Source organism: Fundulus heteroclitus, chromosome 17 (genome assembly GCF_011125445.2).
Source record: "Fundulus heteroclitus isolate FHET01 chromosome 17, MU-UCD_Fhet_4.1, whole genome shotgun sequence".
NCBI classification, from domain to species: domain Eukaryota; kingdom Metazoa; phylum Chordata; class Actinopteri; order Cyprinodontiformes; family Fundulidae; genus Fundulus; species Fundulus heteroclitus.
Window position 1 is genome coordinate 23,898,562 of NC_046377.1, and position 21,974 is coordinate 23,920,535.

General features: G+C 45.1%; 2 protein-coding genes across 3 annotated transcripts; one reads left to right on the forward strand and one right to left on the reverse strand.

Moving 5' to 3' along the window:
• The first annotated feature begins 148 nt into the window (after positions 1 to 148).
• On the forward strand, positions 149 to 16,982 carry itih2 (inter-alpha-trypsin inhibitor heavy chain 2). Its single transcript, XM_036148842.1, has 21 exons — positions 149 to 400; positions 595 to 627; positions 797 to 835; positions 2,679 to 2,851; positions 2,949 to 3,053; positions 3,121 to 3,283; positions 3,355 to 3,462; positions 4,311 to 4,439; positions 4,572 to 4,688; positions 4,796 to 4,964; positions 5,039 to 5,164; positions 6,122 to 6,303; positions 6,460 to 6,645; positions 6,722 to 6,861; positions 8,233 to 8,405; positions 10,557 to 10,703; positions 10,789 to 10,902; positions 13,864 to 14,062; positions 14,136 to 14,308; positions 16,558 to 16,669; positions 16,757 to 16,982. Exons 1-21 carry the CDS (start codon positions 305 to 307, stop codon positions 16,902 to 16,904), a joined length of 2,832 nt encoding a protein of 943 aa, XP_036004735.1. The 5' UTR covers positions 149 to 304; the 3' UTR covers positions 16,905 to 16,982.
• Positions 16,983 to 17,105: 123 nt separating this feature from the next.
• kin (Kin17 DNA and RNA binding protein) lies at positions 17,106 to 21,319 on the reverse strand. 2 transcript variants are annotated; one of them, XM_036148845.1, is made up of 13 exons: positions 21,258 to 21,319; positions 21,056 to 21,178; positions 20,879 to 20,973; positions 20,758 to 20,801; positions 19,560 to 19,682; positions 19,263 to 19,444; positions 19,134 to 19,182; positions 19,014 to 19,059; positions 18,148 to 18,268; positions 17,925 to 18,056; positions 17,741 to 17,840; positions 17,550 to 17,650; positions 17,106 to 17,317 (listed from the first exon to the last, which is right to left on the reverse strand). In XM_036148845.1, exons 2-13 carry the CDS (start codon positions 21,167 to 21,169, stop codon positions 17,258 to 17,260), a joined length of 1,167 nt encoding a protein of 388 aa, XP_036004738.1. In that variant the 5' UTR covers positions 21,170 to 21,178; positions 21,258 to 21,319; the 3' UTR covers positions 17,106 to 17,257. The 2 variants fall into 2 exon arrangements, with proteins under 2 accessions (XP_036004738.1, XP_036004736.1); XM_036148843.1 differs by lacking the exon at positions 21,258 to 21,319 and having other exon boundaries at positions 21,056 to 21,238.
• Positions 21,320 to 21,974: the final 655 nt, after the last annotated feature.

Below are 21,974 nucleotides of genomic sequence, written 5' to 3' on the forward strand. Positions count from 1 at the left end.
CACCTGGTGGTTAAGCGGCAGCATTACGCCTGTCTTCTCCGTCTTACTACGTGGGCCCCGTTGATCCTGCCTTCAGGTCAGGTCTCAAAGTTTGCTTCCCCTCTGGGCTCCACATCAAGCAGAGCAAATATTGACCGGAGCTGGAGTCGATCGGTTTGCTGGATTTTGACCTCCACTTTTCAGCTCACTGCCGTTTCTCTGGACTCGCTCTTTGGAAGCACAATTTCTAGACCGTTTTGGTCGTTTTTTCTCCTTATTTCTGTGTGCAAAGACATGCGTGTGTGAGCCTGAAAAGCCTGGAAACATGAGGCGTTCGCTGTTGCTTCTTCTGGGGCTGCTGGTCCTCCATCACAGCTGCAGCTTTGAGTTTGTGATAGACGGAGAGTGGGAGGATGAAGAGGTGAGTATGATGAAGATGGACGAGTAAAGGGTCCAGTTAGTGTTGAGATTCATGTAGAGTCTGAGTTTTATTCTGTTATTTGTTGTTTGTTAAATGCGTGATTCGAATTATTTCTTCCAATCTTTGTCTCTTACAGCCTAGATTGTTAAAGTTTTGTGTTTTTCACGTTTTTTTCATTTTCTTTCCTCCATCAGCCAGGAGTTCACGATCATCTGCAGAGACACAAGGTGACCAATCTCACATTTGATCCATGCTTCCGTTAAAACGTGGGCCTCTCTTCTGTTTGCGCCTCCTCGTCTAATCCGAGGTCTCGGACCCCCGGATTAGACGGAAAAGGAGTCGTGTGATTGTGAATAAACGCAGCCTGAGTGCTGACGGGATGTTTGTGTCTTCCAGAGAGCAACGCTGACCAGCGAGGAGGAGGAGGACTTCCAGGTAACGAGTCCGTCCACTGTGACAGAGTTGATTCTTATCTAACGATCGATGTGCGGCTGTTTGAAGAGATCCTCGTGACGGGGAGGTTATTGACCCGTCAGTCCCGCTCCAACCTCCTCCATCTTTGCCAGGTTTTACCTAACCTGACTCTGCCAGATAGATTTGCTCTGCATATCCATCTGGAAACCTTCCGTTGAAGTAATTTTGGGAAGGGGCGAAAATACTGGTTAGCTGATCCGCCTATGTTGGTGATAGACGGGCCAAATGAACCAATCAGATCAACGAAGCATATGACGTACTAACAGCGACGACAAAAACACAACCACAAGCTCTTGGAGAAACCAGTCGGGAGAAGAGCAAAAACATCTTTTCCTCTGAGAAAAGCCTCCAGAGCAGTGTTTTGCTCTTCTTTCAGTGAAGAAATACTCTGTAATTCCGATAAAACTTGCTCGATAGCCGCGCTAACGCTAGTTTCATCGGCTGAAGCCGCCATGTTCTTTAGACTGAACTGTCGCGCTCCTCGTTGCGTCACACCTCAACCCGCCTCAAAGCCAACGCTGATTGGACGTTCGTTTGGTGAACGGCTACAAATTTTCTTTAGCGATCTGCGAGTGAAACCTTGAAAGCTCGCGAGATCAGGATGGTCTCACGAGGCTAGGTTTTACCTGCATCCATGTGATTTACCCAGCTGTCTCTTGGTAAATCTCTGTGAGCTGCGCCTGTATCAGCACCAGAACCACGGGTCTGGCTTTTATTGCTAGTCTGCCATCTTTATTATTCCATCCACCTGTCCCAGACCCTCTGGCAGCAAAATAGACCCGCAGTATGACGCTGCCACCACCATGCCTGACAGTGTTACAGTGGTCTTATCTGATCCATCAAACATATTTGGTCTGTCCAGTTGGGGCGGCTGCAGATTTCAGCAGAACCTCAGTCCACGGTGATGCTGACCTGATTGCCCTGCAGACGGCAGCTTCCAGGTCCTGACAGGTTCCTGGGTTGTTTATGGATGTCTGAACCGAGCTCCTTTCCTCTGAGGGGGACGGTTTGGACCTTCCTGCAGACCTGAGTACTGGTGGTGTGCCTGAATAACTTATTTACGGTCCTTTGAACTAATGACCTCTGGGTCTGCTGTTGTTTAGAAATGTGTAAAGTCTTCATGCTGAGAACTGTGGTTCTGAATGTTGTGGACGCCATTATTTACACAGTTTGCTGTGAGTTCCTGTGCAGACGTTGGTGCAACCAGTTGCTTCGCTTGTCTCCATCTCTCAGTGTCTGAATCCTTTAATGGTTCCAGATGAGATGCATTCAAGAACTTCATACAGTTCCAGGCTCCAGAGCCCATTGGATCCTTTCTGATCTCTTGCTTGTGAACGTCTGGATGCAAAAGCTAAAGAAACCACACTGCAAAAACGGAACTAAAAATAACTAAAATGTTCTTAAAATTAGTTCATTTATCCTGGATTTGAGCAGGTAAATAAGATGATCTGCCAACGGAATAAGATTTTTGCCCTTCAAATAGGAACTACTCATCTCCATCATCTTATTTCAAGTGCAGGATGTCTAATTATCTTATTTTAGGGGTTGAAATACTCGTTCCATTGGCAGATAATCTTGTTTACCTGCTCAAATCAAGGACAAATACACTAACTTTAAGAATATTTTACTTATTTTTAGATAAATTTTTGCAGTGCACAATTGGTTGAAAATTTCCCCAAAGCTTTGCAGACTGAAAGGAAATTATAAAAGTCGTGAAACTTTAAGAAATGTGTGCAGAAAATCAACAAAGTGGGAAAATCAAGTGCTTTCAGTCTCTCGTCCTCTTCCTCTCTCCGTCTGCCAGGCCATCCGCGGAGATGACATCAAAGTGAAGAGCTACAGGGTGGAGAGCCGCATCACTTCCCGCTTCGCCCACACCACCATCAGAAGCTCGGTGGTCAACTCCAACGCCAGAGCTCAGAGCATCGGCTTCAGCGTGCAGATTCCCAAACGGGCCTTCATCTCTAACTTCACCATGTGAGCCCAGACTCCGCCCTCCGCCCTCCACCCTCCACCCTCCGCCCTGTCATGTCTGACCTGACGTGGCTCTGACCTTTTCTCCTACCCGCTGCAGGAATGTGAACGGCATCACGTTTGTGGGCTCCGTGAAGGAGAAGACGGTGGCCAGGAGGCTGTATGCGCAGGCCACAGCCAGAAACAAGGCGGCGGCCATCATCAGGTGATGCTCAGCCAGCGTCTCCACACAGCTCAGCGACTTCCAACTAAACCGTGTTTGTGCTGCGCAGGGCTAACTCCCAGGACCTGGAGACCTTCAACACGGAGGTCCACGTTCCTCCTGGCAGTAACATCGAGTTTGAGCTCCACTACCAGGAGATGATGGAAAGACGGCTTGGCTCATATGAACACCTGCTGTACCTGCAGCCTGGGCGGCTGGTCCCACAGTTCCAGGTGAGAAGATCTGGACCAATGCATGCTGCTGCTTCTGCTGGTCACTAACGTCTCAGCCAACATCTTCTCAGGTGGATGTGTACATCTACGAGCCGAAGGGCATCTCAAAGGTAGAAGCACACACCTCGCTTGGAGAGCGGTTTGAGGAGCTGATTCAGCTCACAGTCACCAAAGATAAGGTAAGGTGAAGACGAGCGCCTCCACCATGTTTTACTGTGAGGACGCGTTTTCTTTTCATCTTTTATTGTTTCTCAGCGTTGTTCTGGTCCCAGTTGGGTCCAGTGTTAGCAGAACCTGCAGGTTTATCTCATGTTCTAGATGAGCGTTCACTTCTTCATTGCCCTGCAGCTTCCTGGAAACATTACAAGCTGCTGCAGTTACTGCGTTGAATTTTATTCTGAATTTATTCTGGTTGCACAAACACCAAAAACGTGTCACAATTACATTTTTATTTTTATCTCATTTGATAAACTGTGATGAAATCCTTTGTTTCTAACTTTAATAATTGTTCCTTTCAACGTGTATTTACTTAATTAGACAGTTTATTCAGGAGCGGAAGGTCAGGTCTTTGTTTGTTTGCTGTCAAATTTAAACCATTTTGATAAAAATTGTGTTATATATAATAAGATTTTGTATTAATTCCTACAATAAAATACTTATATTAAACAAATTTTTATAGAGTTATGGTTATTAAAAATAATGTGAATTTTAATATGTGTTTAAAAATACACTATGTGCATATTATTATAAATAGCATATAATAGTGGATTATAGTACTATTAATGTTATAAGAAATGAATTAGGATCTACTTATTGTATAGTAAATGATTGTTTAAAAAACATTAATATGATCAACTGAGTGATTATTAACACTATTATACTTATAATTATTACACAGTAGTGTATATATATATATATATATATATACTATATATATATATATATATATATATATATATATATATATATATATAGTGTGTATTAGCATGTTAAACACAAATGAAAGTGAGTTGCTTTCTGTCCTCAGGCTCATGCTGTGTTCAAGCCAAACTTGCAGCAGCAGAGAAAATGTGAGAACTGCACTGACAGCGCCATCGACGGCGTCTTCTCTGTGGCCTACGATGTGACCAGAGACAGCAACGCTGGGGAACTGCAGGTACCCCCCCCCCCCCCCCCCCCCCCCCCCACACCACCACACACACACAGCGAGGAGCAGGATCTGCTTCCTTAAATATAATAAACAGATCATTACATAGTGTCTGTGTGTAATTCTGCTGTTTTTTTCCAGGTTTCAGACCTTTACTTTGTTCATTTCTTCGCCCCTGAAAACCTCTCTCCTCTTCCTAAAAACATTGTTTTCGTCATCGACGTCAGTGGCTCCATGTGGGGGGTCAAGATGAAGCAAGTAAGTGACTCTCCTCTAAGTCTGTTTGTCCCATTCGACATTCTGCGAAACGCTGCCACCGTGTGGCCGTTCTCCAGAATGCATTCAGATTCAAGCGTCTCTCGTAGACGGTGGAAGCCATGACGGCTATTCTGGACGACCTAAAAGACGAAGATCGCTTCAGTATCATCGACTTCAACCACAACGTGCGCTGCTGGAGAGAGGACCTGGTCCCCGCTCATTCCCTGCAGGTCGCAGACGCCAAGAGATACATCCAGAACATCAAGCCCAATGGAGGTATTACCGAGTCTCCATCCTGCAACCAGACAGGAGCTGCTCTCATAAACTGACACATGGAGATGTTCCTACAGGCACGAACATCAACGAGGCGCTTCTCAGAGCAGCTCAGATGCTAGTGAGGGCGTCCACTCAGGGCTTCGTTGACTCCTCCTCCGTCTCCATGATCATCCTGGTGTCCGACGGAGACCCCACTGTGGGTAAGTCCCCACTGGGAGTGTTGTATAAAGTACTGAAATGTCGGAGTCAAGTAAAAGTATAAGTACCTCTCCAAAATATGACTTTGATAAAAGTCCAAGTCACTGACTGAAATGTTACTTGAGTTAAAGTCTTAAAGTATCTGAAATGTCTTGTACTTAAGTATGAAAATTACTGTAGAAAAGATGTACTCAAGTAATGTAATGAAAAGTATAAGTAAAAAGTAAAACAAAGCAAATGCAGTTTGAATGACATTTTTTTTAGATTTTGGTAAACTTTGAAAGTCAAATTCACTAGAAATAATATAAACAACCAAGTGCAGGAGAAACTTAGACAGAAAATACAACCTTTTTGTAAGCTTTCAGTTTTCCTGCTTCAAGTAAGGTCAGTGCTGTGCACTTTAAAATTATACACAACCAAGTGCAGCAAAATTTAGACCAGGGGGTGTATACTAAGAACATGGTTAATTGGTAAACCAGGTCTAGTTAACCTACAGGAAGTGGTAAACCTGCTAATAGATACACCTGCAGGTTATCATTTAGTTAAGAAAATTAGGACTCTCTGCTATTAGATGCTTTACCTATACCACAAGGTTAATTTAACCTGCTTTACCACTGAACCAGCTTCGTATCCCATTGGTGGTGATGAACAAGCCCAGGCAAGTCCCGACTTTGTTGCAGTTAATCAGTAGGTGATCTCTCTCTCTTTTTGTAACGAGTAACTAAACCAAACATTGAAAATGTATTGGAGTAAAAGTATGCAATTAAGTTCAGAAATATAGTGAAGTAAAAGTAATCAAAAAATGTTATACTCGAGAAAAGTATAAAGTACTCCAAAATATACTTAAGTACAGTAGTGAAGTATTTTTACTTCATTACTATACAACACTCCCCACTGGGAAGAAGATCCAGGCTCCGCTTCCACAGCAGGTCTGACCCAGCATGGCTCCTTTACTGCAGGAGAGATCAAGCTCAGCAAGATCCAGAAGAACGTGAAGCGAGTGATGACGGAGGAGATCTCTCTCTTCTCGCTGGGCATCGGCTTCGACGTGGACTACGACTTCCTGGAACGCATCGCCATGGAGAACAGGGGCACGGCCCAGAGGATCTACGCCAACCAGGACGCCGCCAAGCAGATCCGGGTGAGACAGCTGCAGGACTGAGAAGCTGAAGGGCTTCTCAGTGAAGTATCACATGTCAGCGTCATGAGGGATGCTGCAGGTCAAATATTTAAGGTTTCCTGTGATAAAACAGAGGTTTCTGCTGCTAGCGTCTGGTGTGGTCTCCGCTCTTTGCAGGAATTCTACAGCCAGGTGTCCTCTCCCCTGCTGAAGAGAGTCAGCATTAAATTCCCAGAGGACTCTGTGACCGAGGTCACCCAGAGCAACTTTGACAAGTTCTTCAGCGGCTCGGAGCTGGTGGTGGCCGGGAAGGTGCAGCTGACGGAGAGCGACACGCTGACCAGCATCACCTCGGCATCAGCTGTGAGAGCGACGCACAGAGGCACGGCGCTCAGCAGAGGACGCCGGTGTCTAACGTTCTCTGCCTCGTGTCCCGCAGGCCGGCCTGGACCTCAGCTTGCAGACGGACGCGGACCTTACGGAGCTGGACCTGGAGCTGGCCAAGCAGCAGCACTCGTTCACCGGCTTTGCCAGACAGATGTGGGCTTACCTGACCATTAAACAGCTGATCAGGGAAAGGTGAGGCAGAGGAGAGCGTTACAATTATAGACATTATTAGGTAGACGCCCTGTAGACTGGCGCTGCCTGCTGAAGCTGACATTTCAGCGTGGCCGCCATCTTCGATGAGTCTCTCACGCGACCCCAGTGCATTTATCTGTACTGAGGAAGCTGTTTGCCCAAATAAAATAAATCTAACTCCCTGAATTTATACCCGATTTTCACACGTTTTTTTTTTTTTTTTTACAAACGGCATAGATGTGGTTATGATACAGGCTCCCACACACAAAAAAAGCATGTTTTAAAGCTGAAATATGCGGTTTAAACAGTGTATTTCATAAATTTATGTTCTTTAAAACAGACATATGGCATATTAATGTATAAATGTGTGATTTTTTTCATACTGAAATACTTTGGTTTATGCTATTTAACAAAGATAGACATATGGTATGTCATATTATTAAATATGTAAATAAATACGTGCTTTAATGCTGAAATACTTTGTTTTATGCTCTTAAACAAAGAGACATGTGATATTACAAATTAATACATTTTATATTATAATAAAGAAAAAAGTTGGTTTGTTCATTTAAATGTATTTCCTCTCTCTCACATATACAAGCTTGAGCCTTTTCTAAACACCAACTATAAGTTCTTTATGTTTCTGGGTGCTGTGCACACATGCACACAGTTTTTTAAAGGCTTGGAAAATCATTCTTTAAAGTTTCCAGGTCATTCCATTGTCTTACACCTTGCTTGCAACTAGTGCTGCAGCTTAAGACCCTTAAAAAACAACAGTTGTTAACAGCTTCTTGCACGTGTTTGTACTTTGTAACTCCAGGGTACTTAATTTGCCAACATGATTCAGCCTTAGTATGTGAAATACAGCAATAACAGATTAATAAACATAAAATTATGGTACATCTGTTGGGTTTTTGCGTTGTTCTCACTAAATAAAAACTCATCTTGAGAACCAATGTCAGCCCAAAATGGTGATCTGCACCATGTGACCTACATTCAGTCGTTATCATCAGTTATTGCAACTGTAAGCTGCAGAAAATATGGGAAAAGTTTCTCCCTCTACGTTTACTCTCGTTGGCTCCTATATGCCAGTCTTGATTAGGAGAAACCCATCCAAGATGGCGGCGACACAGGATGCGCTCCAACATGTAATGAGGCGTCTACGTCTATAATATCTATGATCACACGGAGATTACGTCACAGCCCATGTACACAACTACACTAAATCAGATGTTTTTATTTGGTGGAATACAATCATGTTAAAACTGTGATATAATGAAATATATCTGGTCGTTATCGAGTTCTAAAATGATCAACGGCACATTTGTGGCGTCGTCAGTATTTAGCAGCTGCTCTGTGCCGCCCCTGCAGGTCTTTGGTTACAACAGTTGGAAAAAAGAGAAGAATTACCAAACAAATCACAGAGCTGGCGTTGCAGCACAGCTTCGTGACGCCGCTCACCGCTCTGCTGGTGGAGAGCGAGGACGCCACCGAGAGGCTGCTGTTCGATTCGTCCAGGGACCCCAGGCAAGGCTGCTGCGCAGGTGCTCAACACAAAACACCATCATTTCCATACGTTTACCAAACGTACCGTCCAAGCGTCTTGATTGTTCTTTAACTTTGATCTACCTGTAACCTTTCCTCCAGTTAAGTCTTGTTAAAAGAACCTGGACTGGCTTCCACAGCAGCCGGCACACCAGCAGCTGATATCGCAAAGATTAGTTTGAGTTTGATTATAAGAACATCTGAGATCTTCTTATAATCTTATTTTGCTCATTTACAAATTGAAAAATATTTGGAATAATCCAGAATTCCTTTAAATATTGATCATTGACGGTCTTTCATACAACAGAATCATTTCATGTTCCCAGAAAAGCAATAATGTGAAAACAGCGTCAGTCATTAACTAGTATAATATCCACAGGGACAGCCTGTTGACCTATTTTTGGACCTTAGAGTCTCTCTAGAGTCCAAAGAAGGTCAATTCAATTTACTCTGGGAGTCCAATGGAAATATTTCTCAGGTAAACGTAACTAGGCTTCTGATTGGATGGTCAGGGCCTCATGACGCCTCCTCCCCAGAGCTTGGCTCCCTGAGAGCTGCTGAGTCCTAAGACTAAAGCACCTTTGTACTTACTACCAAACTAAACCAAAACCCACCAAGAAGGTTTTTCCCAACTGAATCAAATGGCCAAGATGTTTGATGCCTGCATGCAACAATTTCATTTTCTCCATTATTGGCTAAAACTAAAATTTGGTAGGCATGCCCAATCAGCTCAGAATCCGTCCGTCCCTTAACCCGATGGGTTTAGATGAAAACAGACCCAGATTGTTCATGTGTAGAACTAAACTGAAAGTGCTACACATTATCAGTCTGGCTTCCTGGGTTAAATTGGTTCTATCAGTGATCCACAGCTGGTGGTAGAGTGAACAGAGGCAAATAGAAGAGACAAGCTGGTTCTGTGAAAGTTGCACAGCTGTTAAAACTACCCCGTATTTGTAATTTATTTAAAGTGATCGCACTTTAAATAAATTACATCCTCTGGAGGAAACGACTCTCAAACGGAACGTCTACTTTAACAAGCCAGATAAATTGTTACAGAGACCCGCGCTGAGGTGGGTATCGACGCGGTAAAAAGGAAACAGGAAGAGCCTCGGATGATGCTTACATCAGTTTTTTATAGAATCTAGGTAAGGCCCTGCAGGGGTGTGCACTGCCTCCCACGTCGTCAGCTCGCCGCTCATCCATCCCTTTATCTATGTGTGACAGACCTGGATGTCATATTGTGGTGGTTCTGGTGCTGAAAGCTGGTGGATCAAGGCTGACACAGAACTTTGGATTCATCTTTGTAGGTATTAGAGCTCAAAACGAGGCCATAAATCCACCTGGGAGCTCCTGGTAGTTTTTAATCTGTTAAATTATACGTTTAAATGTCCCGTTTATCATTAAATTTGTTTGCTTTGCTTAATTAATCTTCTGGATCAGCTGCAGACAGCTGCAGCTGATCCAGTACGCTGCTGCCTGCGTCCTCACTAAGACTAAGAACGTAGAGCACATAACCCCAGTTCTGAAGTCCTTCCATGGCTCCCTGGATCTCAGAGACTTTAAAATCCTTCTGTTAGTCTATAAATCCCTGAATTAGCACCTAAATCCATCACAGACTTGTTATCAGGGCATCAACCCTCCAGACCACTCAGGTCTTCTGGCTCCAGCCTGCTCTGCAGAACCAGAACCAGAACCAGAACCAGACATGGAGAAGCAGCATTTAGTTCCTATGCTCCACTGATCTGGAACAAACTCCCAGAAAACTGTAAAAGTGCAGAAAGCCTGAGTTCTTTTAAATCAAGATTAAAAACACATTTGTTTAAAATTGCCTTTGAATGTTCAAGTTAAACTGTTTTACTGTTTTTAAATGTTATTTTTTTGTTTCTACATTCTATCTCTACTTGCTTTTATTCCTATATTTTAATCATGTAAAGCACTTTGCATTGTCTATGTACTGAATTGTGCTATATAAATAAATTTGCCTTGCCTTGCCTTGCCTTGAATCTACAACATTTGGATGATTGGCAACATTTACCTGAAGGTTTATTTTGAATAAATCGTGAATTGTGAGAAATACACAGATCCTGTTTTTTCTCTTTATGTGACAGAGATTTCTCAGTGATAACATACGGATACTTTCTCGATCCTAGGGGGACAGGCGCCGTCTGGGCCTGTTCCTGCTGTTAATGTGGTCTATGCCCTTCCACCCCCCTGGGTCCAGGGCCCCACGCCGACCCCTGCAAGTCAGGCTAAGCCGGTTGTAGAGAAGATGACTCTGCCTTCAACAGTTACCGTTGGTAAGACTCGCATCGTCCTTCAGAGCTTCAGAGACAACTTTCTCTGCTGGGTGTAAAGCTGGAAGCCTTTCTGTTTCTCATTCAGTGGACAGCGACCCTCACTTCATCGTCCACCTGCCCAGAAGCAACATGGACGTCTGCTTCAACATCGACTCCAAACCGGGTCACATCCTCAACCTGGTGTCCGACGCTGGAACAGGTGCAACAAAACTGTCTCACATGTTTGCCTTTCATCACTGAAGGAGGTTTAAAAACTGCTGCAAACATTTGTTTTACTCATCCAGGTTGGGTTCAAAGAGAAATGTGATGGTCTGAAGGTCATTTAAGCCTGTTTTAAGCAATCAAAACTTAAATCTCTCTTGGTAACAAAAAGTAGGAGGTAGATGCTACCAATCAAATGCATCGATTAACTGATCAGCATCATTGTCAGGATGCCTTAACCTGACGCCGCCAGATAGATTTGCTCCGCATATCCATCTGGAAACCTTCCGTTGAAGTAAATTTGGGAAGGGGCGAAAATACTGGTTAGCTGATTGGCCTATGTTGGTGATAGACGGGCCAAATGAACCAATCAGAGCAACGAAGCATATGACGTACTAACAGCGACGACGAAAACACAACCACAAGCTCTTGGAGAAACCAGTCGGGAAAAGAGCTAAAACATCTTTTCCTCTGAGAAAAGCCTCCAGAGCAGTGTTTTGCTCTTCTTTCAGTGAAGAAATACTCTGTAATTCTGATAAAACTTGCTCGATAGCCACGCTAACGCTAGTTTCATCGGCTGAAACCGCCATGTTCTTTAGACTGAACTGTCGCGCTTCTCGTTGCGTCACACCTCAACCCGCCTCAAAGCCAACGCTGATTGGACGTTCGTTTGGTGAACGGCTCCAAATTTTCTTTAACGGAAAGTAGCCAGACTGATATGCGAGTGAAACCTTGAAAGCTCGCGAGATCAGGATGGTCTCACGAGGCTAAGGATGCCTAGGCCAAGGTGAAAAGTCTTCAGCAATGATCTTAGAAATGCAACTGCTGCTATCTAACTTGGAAGTCCATCATCCAGGAGGAGAACATCTCAGCAGCTTCTGACCTTCCAGGCTGGACGTCCAGCCGCTTTAGCCCAACGTCAGAGCAGGAAACTAAGAGAAACTGAGGTTCTGGATGAAGGACCAGACCTCTGGGACTATTGTTGAGTTCCATTTGCAGTTTGAACTCAGAAACTCCAGCTTCAGATTGGAAAAAATCAATTATAGCGGATGTTATAGTCGGACTTTTCCCTCAGAGACATTTTGTTGCATTCCATTTCCCTCGCAAACCACAACCTAGAGCTCTGAATGAGGTAAACCAGGTTAACCGCGTTCCTGTTAGTCAGAGAAACCAGGATTCCAAAGTAAAAATAAATAAAAAAACAAAAGGTCAGGATATTAATATGGCGACGGCCAGGAAAGCTGTTGTTGCTGTGCTTTTCACTTTTAATCTGTGCGGTTCAGAGTTTCAGCCACTACATGTAACATTGACCTTAGACGTGCTCTCACAGCAGTTTGTTGTGAAATAAACATGTTTTCATCCCAGCTGATTTTTGCTGACGTGTGAAGCTGCCATGTTGAATCCGGCGATCGGCCTTTTCATGGAGGAACTCTGACTTTATTGGCCGTTAGAGTTGATTTTTCTGACCGAAAGCTGGATTTCTGAGTTCCAGCTGATAACGGAACGCAGCATTTGTCCTCTGGACAGATGGGACCAGAGCAGAGATGTTGAACCATGGTGGTCAGAAGAACCATGATTGTAGGAAAACAAACACAACGGATCAGAACCAACACCAGCTGTCAGACATGATGGTGGAGGGATGATGGTTCGGGCTTTTGCTGCTACAGGACCTGACGCACGGCAGTCTCTGAGCAGACCACCATGTCCTCTGTGGACAAAAGTGTGTCCATCTGTCCAACAGCTGAAGCTCAGTCCAGAACCCTGACACCAAATACAGCTGCAGATCTACAACAGAATGGCTGAAAAAGACAAGAGTCGATGCGCTGCATGGCCTAGTCAAAGTCCAGACGTGAACTTGACTGAAATGCCGTGTTTGGACCTTCAGAGAGCTGAGCAGAAACCTAAAAGAACTGGAGTGTCGTTGGAATGGAACCAGAACTTCTCCAGAATGATCTGAGAGACGGATGAAGTCAGGGAGAAACCTCTGATGCTGACGGAGGTTCTACAGGACTGTCTCAGAAAATTAGAATATTGTGATAAAGTTCTTTATTTTCTGTAATGCAATTAAAAAACATGAAATGTCATACATTCTGGATTCATTACAAATCAACTGAAATATCTCAAGCCTTTTATTGTTTTAATATCACTGATTATGGCTTACAGCTGAAGAAAACTCAAATATCCTATCTCAAAATATTAGAATATCGTGAAAAAGTATACTAGTAGGCTATTCAACTAATCACTTGAATCGTCTAATTAACTGGAAACACTGCAGGGTTTGCTGAGCCTTGAAAAACACTCAGCTTGGTTCAGTAAACTAAATCACAAGTATGGTAGTGGTTAAGAGACGACATCAGATTCTCCCAGTAACTGGTGTACTGACCATGGCATTACTGTCCTTGATTGGCCTGCCAATTCCCCTGACCTGAACCCCATAGAGAATTTGTGGGCTATTGTGAAGAAGAAGCTGAAAGACACCAGAGCCAACAATGCAAATGAGCTAAAGGCCGCTATTGAAGCATCCTGGGCATCCATAACACCTCAGCAATGCCACAGGCTGATTGCCTCCATGCCACGCCGCATTCATGCAGTAATCTGTGCAAAAGGATTCACAACCAAGTACTGAGTGCATTAATGGACATTTTCAAATGGTTGATTTTGTTTTGCTGTTATCATTTTTTTTTTTTTTTACTTGGTCTGAGGAAATATTCTAATATTTTGAGATAGGATTTTTGGGTTTTCTTCAGCTGTACGCCATAATCAGCGATATTAAAACAATAAAAGGCTTGCGATATTTCAGTTGATTTGTAATGAATCCAGAATGTATGACATTTCATGTTTTTTAATTGCATTAAAGAAACTAAAGAACCTCTCTAGAACCCAGCGGTTCCTTCTCATTGTTCTGTCAGGACGGCCACCTTCACCGTCTCTTCCCTTCAGCCCTCCGCTCTGTCTCCAGGTGTCGTGGTGAACGGTCAGCTGATCAGCTCCAAGCAGCCTCACAAGGACAAACTCAGCACCTACTTTGGCATCGTCTCCGTCTACTACCAACCCGAAGGAGTCGGCGTGACGGTCAGCACCGACCGCATCGCCGTGACTGACGGCAGGAACAACCACTCCTTCACCTGGGGGGCCACGGCTGAGATAGCACAGGACGGGTAACTCCAGGCTCCTTAATCCCCCCGGCCTGCTTGTCTGATGTGTAAGTTCTGTCAAACGTCTCCGTTTCAGTGTGACCGTCTCCATCGTGAAGAACTCCCACGCCACCGTCACCATAAACAACAGCATCCGGGTGATGGTGCTGCTCCACCGCGTGTGGAGGAAGCATCCCGTCAACGTGGACTTCCTGGGGATCTACATCCCCAACGACAACCGGTATTCACCGCTGGTCCACGGGCTCATAGGTAGGTCCTCCACTCATCAGCTTTCATCTGCTACGGCTCCATTTGACCTCTTAATGAAATCTGAAATGATTTAGATCTATTCAGTCAATCATCAGCACCACAGACAGCAAGACAAACAGAATCAACAGAAAAAAATGACTGAAACGGTACAATGCTTATGTTTGTACCCGTCTACCCATCGTTGTTCTAGCAACAAAGGAAAGAACAACATAGAACATAATAAAAGCAACAACTAAAATAAATGTTAGAAAAGATAAACAAGTTTCCTGAGATTGATTTTAAAATCCACAGACAGCGTGAATTCCTGCATTGGTCCAATGTTTATGCCACATTATGCAACATTTGAACCTAGTGGTCGGCAGTAGTACTGCACTCAAAAGTGAGAATTACCTTTTTTTTAACGTTTAATGGAATAAAACTGTATTAAAACACCAAAAGGGACATTTTATTATGAAATTGCCCTCTTTAAACCACTGTTTTCCCTTTCATTTTAAAGCTGTCTGTAAAGTAACCCTAACACTTTTAGACGTTACCTTGTTACTTTATGGATCTGGGGTTCCTCGGTACTGAGAGAAATATCATCAAGCTGTTGCTCAGACTGTTGAAAACAGGTCATATAAATCAATCAGCAGGGAGGAATGTATTTAAAACTGACAGTTCAATTCAGTTTAACACTACTTTGTTCATCCCAAAAGGAAATTAAACGATCCGACTCATTATGGAGTTTTTTTCCAGCGTTGTAGAACCTGACGACTTGGAGATGTTTGACCTTCTGCTGTTTCTCTTGGAATCTACAATCATCACCTTTTGTTAACATTAAAGATTATTGTTCCCACATCAGTCCCCAAAGCGGTCTTCCAGCTCAGAGCTGTTTGCTCCATTCTTTCAGGCTCCAGTTTCTCCTGATCCGTTTGGATTCAACTTTTCAATAAAAATCTATATTATTTATATAGCTCCAATTCACATCACATCATCTCAAGTCTCTTTCCAAAGTCAGCTTCCATCAGATCCTCCAGGTTGGTGAGAAAGTTTCCTCTCTAAGGAAACCCAGCAGGTTGCATCAAGTCTCTCCAAGCAGCATTCACTCCTCCTGAAAGAGCGTAGAGCCACAGTGGACAGTCGTCTGCATTGTTGATGGCTTTGCAGCAATCCCTCATACTGAGCATGCATGAAGCGACAGTGGAGAGGAAAACTCCCCTTTAACAGGGAGGAGAACCTCCAGCAGAACCAGAACCAGGCTCAGTGTGAACGCTCATCTGCCTCCACCCACTGGGGCTTAGAGAAGACAGAGCAGAGACACAGAAAGCTCAGAAGCTCACATTGACCCAGGAGTACTTTCTATGGTAGAGAAGACAGAGCAGAGACACAGAAAGCACAGAAGCTCACATTGACCCAGGAGTACTTTCTATGTTAGAGAAGACAGAGCAGAGACACAGAAAGCTCAGAAGCTCACATTGACCCAGGAGTACTTTCTATGCTAGAGAAGACAGAGCAGAGACACAGAAAGCTCAGAAGCTCACATTGACCCAGGAGTACTTTCTATGGTAGAGAAGACAGAGCAGAGACACAGAAAGCACAGAAGCTCACATTGACCCAGGAGTACTTTCTATGGTAGAGAAGACAGAGCAGAGACACAGAAAGCACAGAAGCTCACATTGACCCAGGAGTACTTTCTATGGTAGAGAAGACAGAGCAGAGACACAGAAAGCACAGAAGCTCACATTGACCCAGGAGTACTTTCTATGGTAGATGGTAACAGAGGATGATCTGCCTCCCCTGATGATGTCACAGCTAGCAGAACGCCAGACCAGGTGTACCTTCTATGAAGAGAAAAATGACAGAACTAAAAGTTAAAAGATGAAATAACAACAAACAATGCAGACTGGAGAGCAGTAGGAGAATTCAGCAGAGAGAGAGAAATAGACCCTGATGTCCTCCAGCAGCCTAAGCCTATAGCAGCTCTAGTGGTGCTGGAAGATGTTTAAATGTTTATATGAAGATTAAAAACCCATTTTGTTCAGGATTGCCTTTGACTGTTTTACTGAAACATTAAAGTTTGTAGTCCAGCAATTTTAATATTTGCTTTTAGCTTCCGTTCTCCTACGTTTTATCTTGTTTCAGTTTTTCTACATTTTATTCCAACTTGCCTTTATTTTCCAACATTCTGTGTGTTTGTACTGAAATGCGCTACACAAATGAAACTTGGCTGGCCCTAATGATAATCAGAAATAAACCGTCTGCTTCCACAGGACAGTTTTCCAGAGAGCCTCAGGTTAACGTCTACGACGTCCACGAGGGGCCCGACCCGCTGAAGAAGGAGGCCACCATGGAGGTGAAGGGCCAGGTGCTGCTCGTCACCAGGTACCCGCCGGTCCAGTCAGAGGCGGACGGTACGTTCTGGTCCGGTCCGGTCCGGTCCGGTGCTGACCCGGTGTCTGTGTGTTTCAGAGGCTGGCAGAAGGACTACAGACGCGACACGAAGCGCGGCAACAGCGTCTCCTGCTGGTTCGTCCACAACAGCGCCAAGGGCTTCATCGACGGCCATTACACCGACTACATAGTGCCGCATCTGAGCAGCTTCCTGCAGACGGCCTGAGCCACCGGCCCGGTTCCCCCGGCCCGGTTCCACCGGCCCGGTTCCCCCGGCCCGGTTCCACCCGGCCCGGTTCCCCCCGGCCCGGTTCCCCCACCGGCCCGGTTCCCAACACAACAAGCAGACAACCGCCTACAGGGAAATTTACCAAATTTATTTGAACAAAAAATGTACATTTTCCAACCGCTGACGTTGTTGAGAAATAATAATAAAAAAATAAAAAAAAAAACCACATATTGTGACGTTCTGATGTTCTCCTGGTGGTTTTTTGTGCGGCTCTGGGAATAAACTCTGACACAGTAGAGTTCCGCGGCGCCGCGGCTGGACGAGGCGTTCAGGGACCGTCGGAGACTTTTTTAGGCCAGTTTGGAGAAGTCTTCGTAGGCGACGTCCACGCTGTCCCCCTTCTGCGGACCCTGAGGACACGGAACAAAGCTTCAAGCAGAAGAACGTTCTCCTCCAACCCGGATGCTTTAAGTACAAATCTGGGTCATTATAACACGCAGAACAGCATTTTAGACGATAAAATAGGTTCTATGGTCTGGAGAAATAAATATGGTTCCACATTTTAATGTTTTTCCTCCAGAACCTGACAGGAAACTGACTTCCTTCCTGATTCAGAACATGTGGAACATGAGGAGAACCCACCGAGTCCAGCGTGAGCGTGGCGCTGAACTTCTTCTCGTGGATCCCCTCCAGCACCGCCTCCGTGTCTCTGTACGGGCCGTTCAGGATCAGAACCCGTTTACCTGCGGGGAGGGTTTGCTGCCGTTAGAACCTGGGAACCGCGCGCCGGGTCAGAAGAACCCGTCGGGTTTTTAAATAAAAGTGCGGCTGACCTGGAGCGGGGATGACCGTCTCCAGGTGGTTCTGGTCCAGTTTCAGCTTGTCCCCGGAGTCCACCAGCTTCACCACGCCGCCGTATCTGTCCCTCACCTCCTGCGGACGGAGCAGATCCAGAGGGAGTCAGCAGCGGCCGCCGCGGCCCGGCCCGGTTCTGGCTACAGAACCCGCGGCTGTTACCGTGACGACGGCCTTCTTCTTGTGGTACTTGTCTCCCAGCTTCTTGGTGACGATCTTCACCACGATGTTGGGCTGCAGCCAGTAGTCCGTTCTGACGGCGGAGGACTGCTTCTTCTTCTTCTTCTCCTCCATCTGCAGGGAAACGGGTCAGAACCGGGTCAGAACCCCCCCCAGCAGCAGCAGCAGCACGTTCTCCTTAAAGGTCCAAAGAAACCATCAGAACCTCAATGATCTCCTCCAGAGCCGATTTCTTCTTCTTCTCCCCTCTGGAGTCAGAACCGGCGGCTGTTTCTTTCCGTTTGACCGAGGCTGCGGCCTTCAGAGCGCTGGTACCCAGAACCGAGCTGAGAGACCGAAGGAGAACGGGTCAGAACGGGTCAGAACCACTGAGGTATATAATACACTGGAGTGCTGATTTTGCAGAAAAACTGAAGTCACTGGCCGCCATCTTGCTCCTCCCTACTCTCACAGAATCCCACAGGATTTGGTTGCAATAACAAGCAGTTTTCTGGCTGAGTGAAAACGTTTCACAGGTAATTCTACAGTCAGTGGATGTACTAACACTATCAACTACTAGGAAATTATACGCTGAAATATTTTACATGTTATTCATATTATATATATATATATATATATATATATATATATATATATATATATATATATATATATATATATATAAAAGTATGTATATATGTATATATATGTATACACATATGTAAATATATGTTTTTGTATATTGTTATTTATATATTCATAAATGTTAAACATATATATTTAAATGAATAAAATGCTAAATATTTCAGCACGACTTTCTCAGTACTTTATAGTTTTAGAACATAACATAAAAGTATATGGCATTTGACATTTTAAAAGTCTTAAGCCCCCCATGAACATGAGAAAATCCTCGTTATTCGATGCTGTAGCGCACATATTCCCTAGTTACTGAGGGGAAATAGGGAGTACCAATATGGCGGCTGGTGGCTTCACAGCGACTCGTTCTAACAGCGGCTATTAGCACTCCAGTGTATAATATAGCTCAGTGTTCAGAACGCTGGAGGCCGGGCGGGTCCAGTGGGGCGCCGGTACCTGGACTTGGAGGAGCCGGCCACGGCAGCACCCAGGTTGAAAGCCACTGGAGGAGAGAAGCAGGAGAACGTGAGGTTCTGCCTGAGGCCCGGTTCCCAGCCAACAACAGAACCCACCCACCTTTTTCTTCTTCGCTCTCGCGCTGCAGCTCCGTGTAAACCGGCTCCGCCTGCAGAACGGACGAAGGACGCGTGAAACCTGAGCTTTGGTTCTGCCGGCCCGGTCCGGTCCGGTCCAGACGGCACTCACCTCCTCCTTTCCGCCCTGGCCCCTCCGGACCTGCTCCTGGATGAAGCGGGCGCTGCGCTCCTCGTCGTCCAGCTCCTGCTTCTTCTTCCGGGCCTGCTCCTCCTGGCGCCGGATGGTCTCCGGGTCGCGGTCGATGTACTGGATGTACCAGCCCTTCGGCGTCTCGTCCACTTTGCACAAACCTGCCGGCGGGGGAGAGGCCGCTTTAGGCGTGGAACCATGAAGGAGGGGGAACCGGGCCAGGCGGACCCGGAACCGACAGGGGAACGTCGGCGGCGCCGACGGAGACCCGGTTACCTTCTCTGCCGAGCCACTTGGTGAAGTCGGTGAGCGTCTCCCACTGGGTGGAGTTCATGTGGACGTGTTCTCTGTGGCTGATGTACTCGTTATACACGATGTTGTTGTGGACCCGCTTGGTTCCTGTGGACCGCAGGAACGTTGGACAGAACATCAGAGCACAACCAGGAGGACAGAACCAAGAGAACCCGTAGAACAGAACCCATATCACAGAACCCGTAGAACAGAACCAGGAGAACAGAACCAGGAGAACAGAACCAAGAAAACAGGTAGAACACAACCCATATAATAGAACCCATAGAACAGAACCAGGAGAACAGAACAGGTAGGACAGAACATGAGAGCAGAACCAGGAGGACAGAACCAGGAGAACCCGTAGAACAGAACCCACAGCACAGAACCAGCAGAACCCACAGCACAGAACCCGTAGAACAGAACAGGTAGAACAGAACCATGAGAACAGGTAGAACAGAACCCACAGCACAGACCAGGTAGAACGGAACCCACAGCACAGAACCAGGAGAACAGAACAGGTACAACACAGAACCCGTAGAACAGAACAGGTACAACAGAACCTATAGAACAAAACCAGGAGAACTCTTAAAACAGAACCCACAGCACAGAACCCGTAGAACAGAACAGGTAGAACAGAACCATGAGAACAGATAGAAAAGAACCAAGAGAACAGGTAGAACAGAACCCTCAGCACAGAACCAGGAGAACCCGTAGAACCGAACCCAAAGCACAGAACCCGTAGAACAGAACAGGTAGAACAGAACCATGAGAACAGATAGAACAGAACCCATACAACAGAACCAGGAGAACTCTTAGAACGGAACCCACAGCACAGAACCAGGAGAACCGGTAGAACAGAACCCACAGCACAGAACCCGTAGAACAGAACAGGTACAACAGAACCATGAGAACAGGTAGAAAAGAACCAGGAGAACAGTTAGAACAGAACCCATACAACAGAACCCATAGAGCAGAACCAGGAGAACTCTTAGAACAGAACCCACAGCACAGAATGCGTAGAACAGAACCAGGAGAACAGGTAGAACAGAACCCATAGAACAGAACCCGTAGAACAGAACCAGGAGAACAGAACAGGTAGGACAGAACCAGGAGAACAGGTAGAACAGAACCCATCCAACAGAACCCACAGCACAGAACCCGTAGAACAGAACCTGTTTCTCACCAAAGCGTCTCCTGAGCAGCTCCAGGAACTCGCTCTTGAACTCGCTGTGGAGAAACAAGTGTCGTTAAACGCTGCTGCCGTAAACCAGGCCGCAGCTGCGTCACCATGGTAGCGGACTCACTCTGAGAAGAAGTCCATGAATTTGGTGGGGTTCTCTGAGGCCAGCAGCAGCTGCCTCTGGTGGGACTCGGACATGCAGTGACACTTGAAGCCATTCTGTCTCACAAACACAGCAGAACCATCGTTACCGGAGGTCCGGACAGCCGCGGCGGGCCGTAAACGCACCACACAGGCTCACCTCGTCTCGACACTGTTTCTGACACATCTGGCAGTACCACCTCAGCTTCTGGAGGCCTTTGGATTTTATCCGGTTGCTGATCGCCTTCGGGGACAGAAAATCCGCTTTTCCCATCGTGACCACCTTTAAAAAACGAAAAACAGACACTAGAACGCTAAATTAGGACAACAACGTTAGAGCCCAGGAAACAAGCCGCCATTACCTCCGTAAGAACCAGGAAAACTCGCGATACTTGCGGTGCTGCATTCACAAGCTCCGGAATTTACAAACTCTCTTCGGAGGCTCGGCAAATCAATGCCCGTTTAAAAATGGTATATTATAACATTATTATAACACTCTGCTTATAATAATGTCAAGTTATATTCACAGAATTCCAGACTGACCCCGTTATAAATAAAATACATACAACAGGGTGTTTTTCCATTACTCCTTTGTATTCAGATGCAGATATCTAATTTTATGATTAAAGGAAATGCATCTATCTATCTATCTATCTATCTATCTATCTATCTATCTATCTATCTATCTATCTATCTATCTATCTATCTATATATATATATATATATATATATATATATATATATATATATATATATATATATATATATATATATATATATATATATATATATGGGCAATTTATAAAATGTTTTATTATCATTCAGTTGTACATTTCTTTAATCGGAGTATGTGTTAGGGAAAATAAGAGATTTTTTACTCTAGATAAAACATTTTATCCTAACTTGTTATAGATTTGCTGATTTTATTTAAATACAACGCTGATAGTAATTTTCATTTTTTTCTGAAATACGGTGTTCGCACAGTTTGTTGACGTCGTGTGACGTCATGTTGTGCGAATACTGAATCATAGTCCTAAAAAAATCACATCCTTTGTTCTCGTTGGTTTTTCATACAAGTT